The sequence below is a fragment of the Vidua chalybeata genome, chromosome 2 (assembly GCF_026979565.1).
Source record: "Vidua chalybeata isolate OUT-0048 chromosome 2, bVidCha1 merged haplotype, whole genome shotgun sequence".
Taxonomy (NCBI): Eukaryota; Metazoa; Chordata; class Aves; order Passeriformes; family Viduidae; genus Vidua; species Vidua chalybeata.
The window spans coordinates 13,561,458-13,572,419 of record NC_071531.1 but is presented as its reverse complement, the minus strand read 5'-3'; the positions used below and the strand labels follow the sequence as shown (position 1 = coordinate 13,572,419).

At 43.2% G+C, this 10,962-nt stretch overlaps 1 protein-coding gene across 2 annotated transcripts; it reads left to right on the top strand.

Annotated features, from left to right (window-relative positions):
* Positions 1-570: 570 nt before the first annotated feature.
* On the top strand, positions 571-8,519 carry PRDX4 (peroxiredoxin 4). 2 transcript variants are annotated; one of them, XM_053936239.1, is made up of 8 exons: positions 571-834; positions 2,595-2,712; positions 3,661-3,777; positions 4,332-4,454; positions 5,070-5,200; positions 6,802-6,836; positions 8,026-8,072; positions 8,396-8,519. In XM_053936239.1, exons 1-8 carry the CDS (start codon positions 618-620, stop codon positions 8,397-8,399), a joined length of 792 nt encoding a protein of 263 aa, XP_053792214.1. In that variant the 5' UTR covers positions 571-617; the 3' UTR covers positions 8,400-8,519. The 2 variants fall into 2 exon arrangements, with proteins under 2 accessions (XP_053792214.1, XP_053792213.1); XM_053936238.1 differs by lacking the exon at positions 8,026-8,072 and having other exon boundaries at positions 574-834.
* The last annotated feature ends 2,443 nt before the right edge of the window (positions 8,520-10,962 follow it).

Sequence of the window (10,962 nt, the reverse complement as noted above, 5' to 3'; positions counted from 1 at the left end):
TCATGAGCTGCTGCACATCTGGCAACATTCAAGGGTTTGGGCCTGAGGCAATACCCTCTTCTGCATTTCCTGTACTCATGAGGCCAGAATGCACAATCTGCATTTGGCATAGCTGGCTATGGCCGCGAGTGGTGCCGTGCCCACAGAACCCACGCTGCCACAGATGAGATGACAGCAGATAGGGAGCCTCTCACAATCATCGTTTCCTCCTGCAATCCGGATACGTGCGCGCTCTCTCTCCACACACACGCGTTCCGTTCCCCTCTTTCTCTACACACGTCCATCACTCCCGTTTCCTCCGAGCCCGGAACACGAGCTCGCAGCCCCGCCGGCACTGCCCGCTCTGAGCGCCCGGGGCAGCTGTGCCGGACCCGGGCTGGCTGTGCTGTGTCCCGGGGCGGCTGTGCCGGGCTGGGGTTCCTATACCGGACCCGGGGTAGCTGTGCAGGGCCCGGGGCTGGCACAGCCCCAGCCCCTCGAGCCGCCGCCCGCCCCCCTGAGCCCCGGCCCGGCCCGGCCCGGCCAGGCCATGCGGCGGGAGGGTGTGCGGGCCAAGCTCCTCCCCGCCGCTGCCGCCCCTCGCCGCCCCGCGGGGACGTGCAGTCGCTCGGCGGGACATGGAGGCGGGCGGCGGGGCCGGGGCCCGGCGTCCCGCGCTGCTGCTGCTCCTGCTGGCGGCGGCGCTGGGAGGCGAAGCGGAGGCGGAGGAGCCGCGCCCGGCGCGGCAGCGCGGGGACGAGCAGTGCCATTACTACGCGGGCGGGCAGGTGTACCCCGGGGAGGCGGCCCGGCTGCCCGTCTCCGACCACTCGCTGCACCTCAGCCAGGCCAAGAGTAGGTGCCGGGCGCGGCCGGGGCTGCGGGGAGCGCCGGGGCCGGGCGGGGATGTGCCCGCAGTGCGCCTCGGGGCTGCGGAGCGGGGCGGCGGCAGCGCCACGTCAGGCGGAGCGCGGGGGCTCCCCCAGCCCTTCCCGCCCCACGCCGGCTCTGCCTGCGGCCTCCGGGCCGGCCTCGGCCGGCGGGGGAGAGGGAAGGAAGGGGAGGGCGGACCGGCTCCTTGCAGAGCTACATTTCATCGTGGTCCCCGCCGCCGTCTCACGGCCGTCCAGCGAGGTCCGTGGTTCCAGAAATGGCGAACGAGTTCAGGGAAGCGCTTCAAGGGATCCACAGGAATGTTTTGCGCTCGCACTGCGATCAGAAACAATGAACGGGCGCCGCTCGTAACCCGCCGCCACCGCGCTGGGTTTGGCGCTGCTTTCGTGCCTGGGCTCTGACGCGGTTTAAATGCTTTACATGACAGACGTGGGGACAAACACCGTAAATCGCATCGCTGTGAGATGTTCAGGGACACCTGCTCAAAGTCCTGTCCTGCAGGACGGAGAGTACAGAGAAATCACACAGATATTACCTTTTACCTTCCCTGTGAGAATTTAAAATCCTTTTCCTTTACGGAGCCAGGGCATACATTCTGTTTTAAACGTTTGCAAGCAGATGCTACAAAAAAAAAAAAAAAAAAAAAGAAAGAAAGAAAAGCAGCCAAGATATTTGTAACCGATACTGTTTGGGTTTTTCTCCCTTTGCAATGTAAGTTATTACAGCCAGATGTTTATAACTGCAAAAACAACTACCTTAATTTAGAAGGGGGTCAAGATAAACAGTATTTCGTTTAATATCTTTTCCTTCTCCCTCCTAATCTGAAGGTCCTTATTGTACATCCTTGCAGCTGTGGGTTGTCGTAAGGAAAGGAGAGCCAAACAATCCAGGCATCGTCCAGATAATATTTAAGATTCCATATATTTTTCTCAGAAGCTTTTCCCTAATTTGTTGGAGATATGTGTCAATGTCCTTGACATGGCAAGTGTATTCACAGCACCTTGTAATTCCAGCATATCCTATCCTTTGTCTCAGAATTCACAGTGGTATGAAAGTAGTACCTGGCAGATTAATTTTTAATATTTTAAATTCACGGTTAATCCCTTCTGATAGGAATAGTAAATATATTTCATGCTTTTCAACTGGATATTTTTTAAAAACATAGCTGTCTTCAAGTTAAAGTTTGCTTAGGAGTTGTAACAATAAACATATGCTGCATTTTTAGGCATTTGTCTTTAACCACGTTGTGGCATATATTTTTTGTGGACCAGAATTCCAGACAGGTTTCCATGGCTAAAAAGTAAAGTGAATTTGAACTATTTTGTGCTTCTGGTTCCCAACAGCTATTTTTAACAGAACAGTGAGAGTACCTGAAGTATTAAAGAGCTTTCCCCTGCAGTCTAGCAGGTGCCTTGAGCTGGCAGTGCACACAGGGTTTGTTCAGTCGGCCCAGATAAGGTTTGTGTGGCCTTGATCATCAGTGATCAGCAGGGCTCATGTATGAGCACAAGTTGGTCAAACTATTTACTTTGTATGTGTACTAAAGCCTTCATTTCTTCATCATTCTGTACCCTCCTGTTTAGAGCTGGAAAGCAGTTTCATCTTGGAACTGTGCTGCAGGTTGTTTTTCAAGCAAAAGGAAGAACAGCTGTCCTTGGGCAGCTTGGTTTGAACACAGGTGTTATATTCTGACTTTTAATTCAACGTTCTTTGCATTTCAGTCTCCAAGCCAGCACCTTACTGGGAAGGAACAGCAGTCATTAATGGAGAGTTTAAAGAGCTGAAGCTAACAGATTATGAAGGAAAATATCTTGTCTTCTTCTTCTATCCTCTTGACTTGTAAGTAGGAGCACTGTAGGCATACAACTGAGTGCAGCTACACTAGATTCATAATTCATTAATTCTTGTCTTTTTTTGAGGTCTTGTATTTTTTGTTTGGTTGAAATTTGGGAGAGAAGAAAGGACTAACAGAAGAAAATATATTCTTGGCATTTGTTTTCTTATCATGCATTGGTAAAATTGCAACACAGTCTTTGTCCTAGTAACTGTGTCCACTGATTTGTATCTCCACAAAAAACAAATGACTGCCTAACCTAGTTAGGCAGACTCTATGTTCTGTTTCATGGTGTAAATCAGTGCTGCAAGTAGAAGAAAGCACCCTTTCTAGAGTGTATACAATATATCCAAGAGGTAGCATTTTCTCTTTAAGCTCATCCCATAACATCCTGTGAGCACTTAGCATTAACCTCCTTTATTTAGAATGCAGTAACTTCACTGATTGAGTGATAACATCTCTGCTTTTTAAAGGACAATCCCATTCTTTTCCACAAAATGAAGAGGACAGAGATGCATAACTACTTTTAATATGATAACATCATTAGCTTTACTACTTCAGTTCTTCTGTAATAGAAAATGTTGAAGACAAATCAGTTAAAACTTGCAGATTTGCACAGTAACAACAAATTATGATCCTCTGAAAGAATCGGTTTATGGTGCTTAAATTCAGCCACATTCGTAAAGTCTAAAAGAAAGTAACTGTACAAGCTCTGAATGCAGAATGTAAAATAACCGTAGATTTATAGTCTTCAGAAATAATCCATTAGTAACTAAGCTGGAGTCTGAGGGTGGAGGATTTGTCAGGCAGCATTTTGGTTAAATACTTGAAGGAGCAATAAAAATAAGCAAAAGCTGAAATAATTTATGATAAATACACCATTTTAAGTTAGACAGAGAATTTACTGGCTTTGTCATGAAATTTTGACTTTTATCTTGTCTTAAATCATCTAGTACATTTGTCTGTCCAACTGAGATCATTGCCTTCAGTGACCGAATTGAAGAATTCAGAGCGATAAATACTGAAGTAGTAGCATGTTCTGTGGATTCAAAATTCACTCACTTAGCATGGTACGTATCTTTCTCTTGTCTTTCACCAAACATTATTCATTATTCCAACTTAGCAAAAGAACAGTACTCCCCAGATTTTTAGCCTGTGGAGGTATATCATAATGTGTGAAAGTGTGATGCTATTGACATAAATGTTTAAAGTAAATTTTAATCCTAGTGTATGAAAGTACTTTTATTTTTAAGCTTGTTTAATGTGTATTGCTTGCAATATGTCATGTCTCAGTCCAAAAAATACTACTAATAGAAAAAGAAAATACTAATGAAACTATCAGTAAATGCTTCACTTGTCCCAGTTCATGAGCGTGTTGGCATAAAGCAAATGGAACTGATAAGAAAAAGGTCATCATTAACAGATGTGGCCAAAACCTGCAAAAGATCTACTGAACATTTTGTTCAAGCCACAAATACTGTTCCATCTCCTTTGTGTGCAGAACAGAAAAAATGTCACTTGCACTAGATCCTTCTGTCCATACTGATGTAGCTTGTGATTTCTGACTTGTGTAGGGAATAAATATCTGTATGAGAAATACATCTATATTTCCTTTCCTTCAAAGGATTAATACTCCTCGTAAACAAGGAGGACTTGGACCAATGAAGATTCCCCTTCTTTCTGATCTGACACACCAGATTTCAAAGGATTATGGAGTGTATCTGGAAGATCAAGGACATACACTTAGGTATTTCAAAGGGTTACAGTTTGGTTGGGTTTTTGCTGAATACTTACTGTTTCATATTTAAAGAAGCATTTGAAATTTTTCTTTTAGAGCAGCATTTACTTGGGGGTTCATGGTGAGTAGCAAATATTGAAGAACACAAAAAATTTAGTCATAATGAGTCAGAAGAGGGATCAAGGTTAATACCCTGTTTAACAGAAGGCATCAGTAGATAGCTAGAGCAGGGCAAGTGAGCAGGATTCCCCAAAACTGCAGTTGCTCAGGGACCTCCCAAGTCCAGGCAGAGTCAAGACTAAGGTTACCTGAAGAGATACATTTGCCTAAAACTGAGTCGTTTCTTTTGTGATCCCTGTGATGCCCTAGCATCTGCAGCATCCCCTGGCAGGGCCTGTGAGAGCTTAGTTCTGTGTTCTGCAAAGAAGTATATCTTTTTGGTTTTAACTGGAGCTCAGCTCATGTCCTCTGATACCCAGGAAAAGAGTGGTAGGTTACTGGTAGTATTATACGATGTTTGCAGAGATCAAATTCCTCCCATCCAGCAGACATAAAATAGTGCATGAAAACACCACTATTATTAATTCTGTTTCCTAACACAAACTCATTTTTTTTTACCCACAGAGGCCTTTTCATTATTGATAATAAGAGAATCCTTCGACAGATCACAATGAATGACCTTCCTGTTGGGAGATCAGTGGATGAAACACTTCGTTTAGTACAAGCATTCCAGTACACAGACAAACATGGAGAAGGTGCTCTTTTAAGTATTGCCATATTGAGGATTGTTTTACTTAGCCTGGAAGCTGTGTTAGCTTTTTTTTGAGGAAGGATGTTCAGTAGCATTAAGGACTGGCCTCATACAGTGACTGAAGTGGTTTGATTGCCCTGCTTGATTCCATGGTCCCAGGTCCTTAGGTTGTTTCTAGAATAGTAATTTATATTTTGTTTCACTTCCATGAGAATGAGAGCATAAAGCATTCCTGTAGTCTGAATTTTGGCATGATGTACCATGTGTCACAAGCATAAATTTGTACAAAATATGAGGCTGTGAAGAATGAGGCCCGATATTTCAGTACATTTTTGCATACTAAAATAATGGAGATGCAGGCCATCCTTGTCCTGTGTCATTCAGTGAGGACCTGTGACAAGTAATGAGTGTTTCATGGCAAGATACATGGTGATCCTGTGGAAATTATAGCACCATTACTTGTGGTTTTTGTATAAGTGCTGTGTGATCATCTTTCCCCAACAAAGAAATTTTACTGTCTTCAGATCATTACTTTGTATCAAAAATTCTTATTCCTCCAGTCCAAGCATGGGGTGAACTTTTTCACATTTCTTTAAATAACTTATTGGAAGATTTGTTTAGATATGAATACACATTTAGCAACCTAACTTCAGTTCAACTCAATGTCTCCAAGCATTTGAAAGTACCTTTATGTGAAGGTACAGATCATTATTCTGCTGTGCTGTACACACTTGAAAAAATAGATGCTGATACTTAGGCTATGCACATCTGACTAAGGAAATTTACCCACATTTAGTACAAAGCCAACTTACAGAATGTTGGTTTGCAGTGTTTCCAGAATACCACTTTTTTCCCCAGCTTTTACATGAATGTTGAGGAGAGCTTCTGTAGAAGCTCTCCTTCTTTGTACAGGAAAAACTATTATTCTGTATTCTTCTTTGCACAGAATAACAGTTCTCCACAATTCCTTCTAGCATTTGAGGTGTTTTGTCTGCCAGCCTGTCTTAAAGCAGTGTAATATGACATAACTGCTTGGGCTGAAGCCTCAGAGGGAGAGCTCTGAATAGATGAGAGCTTTACTCCAGAATATGCAGCTGTTCAGGTGGTCCCAGGGCTCCCAGCCACACTGTGGTAAGCACATGCTGCAATCCCTTTGTTCCTAAGCAAGGTTACAAATAAAATTAGTCTCTTGTGGAACCTTTGAACTGCTCTCTTTGCCTCTAGTTTTGGTTTTAAAGAAAAAAAGGTAGATCTCTGTGTAGTCACCTGAATTTTATTGCAAAACTTCTGTTTTACTAGAGTAGGTGTTCATTCTCAGATACTGCTTTGCCAGTACTTTGTTTAGAAGGGTACAAGAATTAAACTGAGGCATAGGCATCCATCCAGAGATCTACAGTTTTCAGGTAACTGAAGTGATGGGTGGTGTCAGGTATAAACTGCTAGGTCACCATCCCATGTGTAAAGAAAACTGCACATTTAATAGTTTCAGATATTGACATCTGACATTTCATGGTGTTTTACTTCAAGGTCAGAAAGAGAATATTAAGGACACAAAAGTCTGTGTGTGTAAAAATACTTGAGCTAACTTTGTCCCCTTTTTTTCAGTTTGCCCTGCTGGTTGGAAACCTGGCAGTGAAACAGTAAGTCATTGTTTATATTAACATGCATGTAGTACTAACAAGCATTCAGTTACCATTTCTACTAGAGCCAAATCCAAAATCTCCACAACTTTCAGTGAGAAGGTATGAGTAATGTTGCATTATTAACTTAGACCATTTGGATTACTATTGATTTCATTAGGGGATTTTTTCCCTCACACTAGACATCTCCCAGTTGTTTCAAACTCCTGGTGTGTGAACAAAATTCACTTGATCAGCAGTGACTTTGTGATCAAGAACTTTTTCCTGTTAACAGCTGATGAGGGGAAGTGCAAAACTCTTGAGTTTCTTGTATCTTCTTGGTTATTTCTCCATATAAATTCTTGGTGGTTCTTACTGCAGATCCTGGGCACTACTTAAAAAAAGTTCCCAGGCTGCTGTGGTATGTGCCAGAGCCAGTGCCACTATCAGCATTCCAGCAGGGAGCACTGCTTTGCTGTGCATTTGCCCTCTCTTCTTTGCTACTCCTGGGCTCCATGTGACTGGAGGCAGAGGAGCCAGAGTTCACATAAACACTCATTGAACTTGTTTGTGTTCCCCGGCCCAGAGCAAGCCTCAGCAGAATAATGAAACTTTCACCAGAGGTCTGAGCTGCCTTGTTCAGATGAGATCACTGTCACTTATTTGAGCATGTGGCTTCCTCCTGAACCATCTGGTGATGACAGAGCACTGTTGTTAAAGAGCTGGCTCAAGAAAAACCAGGCCCCAGCAGCCTCTAAGCAGAGTTAGTAAGCATTGTACTTAATAGTAAAAACCAGTGGAATATTAAACCATGTTTCTTTGCTGGATGTGAGTTTCCTAGGATGACTTGAGGCTGGGAGTCAATTTTTTTCAAGCTAGCAGAAGAGTATCATAATGGGGGAAGCTGGATATTAAGACTATAAAATGAAAGAGGGCAGGCTGGCCCAACATTCGTATTTTGGCGCTGAAAAGTTCTGCCCTCCATAGCTAGGATCACCTAGCTAACATGACATTGATGTATTTTCTAACAAACAGCCTTAAAAATGCTGATATTAACAGCTCCAACACTCACAATTTAGTAATATAAAACAGTCCAGAAGCATTCTCCACCTCCTCTGTGCAAAAGATGCAGACAATAGCAGAGTAGTTGAAAAAGCCTTTCTTTTTCAAAGATGTAGTCATGCCTTCTAAATGTGTTTGATTTAATTAGATCAAACCAGAGGAAGCCATGAGAGTGTGGTGGCCAAGGGAAGAACTGTAAGTAAATTCTAAGCCTCTAGATTGCAGATACTAATTTACCAAAATATCTTGCTTTTGGGGCAAGCTGTCAAACTTCTTCCTTTGGTAGGCTGCACTCTCTCATGCCTCAGTTGGTTGAATCTCTCTGCTACTGCTGTTAGGCACCTTTAGAGATGCACAGTAATCTAGTACCAAATCAACTGATAAATTACTCTGCAGTGTTGCAAGCGAGTTGGCAGTAGCATCTTACTGTGAAATACTGTGCTGTTCTAGCTTTTTAGTTTGCTGTGTTTTCCTGGCTTTGGTTTTTGACTAACATTTTAATTTTCTTTCTTGCACAGATAATTCCAGATCCAGCTGGAAAACTGAAGTATTTTGATAAACTAAACTGAAGCTCGCATCTGTTGAATTCAGTAGGTCACATTCAACTTGATTTTTGCCAATAAAATTTCATTAATTTTGGTACCTTTGTGAGTTTGATTAATATGTAACAGTAATAAAACATTAAAGGGCTCATTATTTAAACAGAAGTCTAACCTGTGTGAAGTACAGGTACCTCATTAGTTATCAGAGAATATTCTTATGAAATACATGTTTTCTCTTTACGTTTTATTTAAATGCTCAGTCTTCCCCAAATCCACTTAGCATCATGGGCTTAGATTCATCACTTTTGCTATTAATAGATTTCTTAATTTCTGCAAAAATCTTGTGTGTTTGGTCACATTCTAGAAACTACAGCTAGAAAAAAGCCACTTGGTTATGATACATTTGTCTGTAGTCCAGTGGCAATAGCAGCTAATTGAAAAGCCAGGAATTAGTTACAGTTGCTGAATTAAATTTCCAGTCTGTGTAAAGCTTGAAAATATTTTTCAACTAAGAACATACCCTACACTATATAAATCAGTACATCTGCACTGAAAAAAACACACCTCTACCACCAGTTCATGTGATTCAAGGGCTGAACAAGTAAATTTTTCTATGCTTAAATTTGTAGTGTATTTGCTGATAAGATCGATTCTGTTTCACATTTTCTGAGTTTTGTCCCTGTCCCTACACTGTTAACAGATGGATGTGGGGGATAGTGTCCTGTGCCAATCCACTCCCTAACTGTGGCTCCTAGTTTTAAGGGAGTAGTTGCAGTTTTTCCCAAGTACTGACATGTGATCATCAGAAACTCTTGTGGCTGATGGACAAGAATTTCTTCTATAAAGTGAAAAGAACATCTCCATGTAAGACACACTTGTGTGCACTGGAGAACGCTTTCCTGAGGGTGTCATCTTGCTTCTTCCCACCTCTTCTGTTTTTGACACGGTGTTCTAGAGTCTGTGCAACTGGAAAAACAGCAACTGAAATGTGTGTCAGCTTTTCACCAGGGTCATCCTTGAAAAGTCAACAGGCACCTTCCATCTCCAATCTACGCCACTACATTATTACTCTTGGGTGGATCCCACATGCCTGAAAACTCACTTTCCCCTTCCCTCACCAAACCATACAGTTCCCTGCCCTATACACAGACTCTTCACTACAGGTCTGCAGAACCAAGCCAGGACTTGCATTTGCCCTGTGAAGTTACATGATTTTGTGGACTTGGAGTATTGAGCAGCTCTCCGTGTTAGTCACTGCAGACACAGAGCAGGAACAGCTGCTTCCTTCACTTCAGCTCTGATACAAGTAACACCTACACACATGCCCCAGGCAGAGGGAACCACAGCCAGAGCAAGTAGAGCTTCACTGAGCCTCAGCCTTCATGTTCCTGTGAGGTCTGGGGAAAGGAGTCCCTCATCCCATCTAGAGGGTAACAGAGGCAGAACGGGATCAATGCCAAACCCCAAAGGCTCTTAGTGTGCTGCTCCAGCCTGTGATTGCAAAGACCAGAGGGCAGCATGTAGAGAGAGGTGCCTTCTCACATGACTAGAATGTAAATCACCTTGAATTTTACTCTGGATTCTGTTTACATCAACCCTGAAGCACCCAGAACAGCACACAAAACGTTCAAATAACTCCAAGCCACTGCAGCATGAGAACTGGGGGCCCAGCTATCACATGGATATTCAGCAGCAGCCCAAGGCACAAAATGAACACAATGTTTGTGCCCCCTTTAGAACTGGTGCCCTGCTCCTGCAAGGCCTTGCCCACCTCTCCAGCCAGCTGTCTCTCAGTCACACCTAATGCTACCCCAGCTGCAGGAACCTCTGGCACTGAGCCAGCCAGTGACACCTGATAAAGACAGAGATGAGTTATCTGCCATGTGTTGAACACACTCCAGCCAGCTCATGGCTCCCTGCAGAGCCCAGTGAGCACTGAGTTACAGCAGCCCAGCCACAGGATCGGTCTCTGTAGCAGTCAGCACCAAGAGCAGCAAACTATAGCAGATGTCAAAAGCTGTACAGAGCCTGAGTCAAGAAAAGAAAACTGTGCTGAGAACACTTAGTGACTGAAGAAAACTGAGACCATCTGCATGCTTTGACCATTGCAAATTTAAATCACAGCAATGTAGCTGAGTAAACTTTCAAGGTTTTTTTAAATGCACATTTATACTTTAAACATGTGGTAAGGGATGGCATAGGGTTGTTGGGATTTTTTTAATGCAGTTCAGTGGGGATAAAAAGTATTGGGAAAATAGGGACATAGTCCTTAAGCAAAGACTTGAGTTGCCATGTGATTGTACATATTTGAAATGAACAAATGACAAAGCAGCCTGTTCTTCCAGTGCTCCACCTGAGGTTTGAAATAGTGGAAAACTTACATTTCATACATTTCTGCTTTCCCAAACCCCAGGATATATTCAGGGGCCTCTTGGAAGTGCATAAAATGCAGATGCCATTGTGACCCTGTCTTCTACAGAAAAAGCAAAAATGCTCCTGCAACACAAGTAATGACTAATAATGAGACACAGTCTTCAACTTCC

Coding starts and splice junctions, on each gene's coding strand:
- PRDX4 (XM_053936239.1), top strand. CDS start 618: ATGGAGGCGGGCGGCGGGGCCGGGGCCCGGCGTCCCGCGCTGCTGCTG. Junction 835..2,594: donor GCACCTCAGCCAGGCCAAGA/GTAGGTGCCGGG, acceptor TTTGCATTTCAG/TCTCCAAGCCAGCACCTTAC. Junction 2,713..3,660: donor TTCTTCTATCCTCTTGACTT/GTAAGTAGGAGC, acceptor TAAATCATCTAG/TACATTTGTCTGTCCAACTG.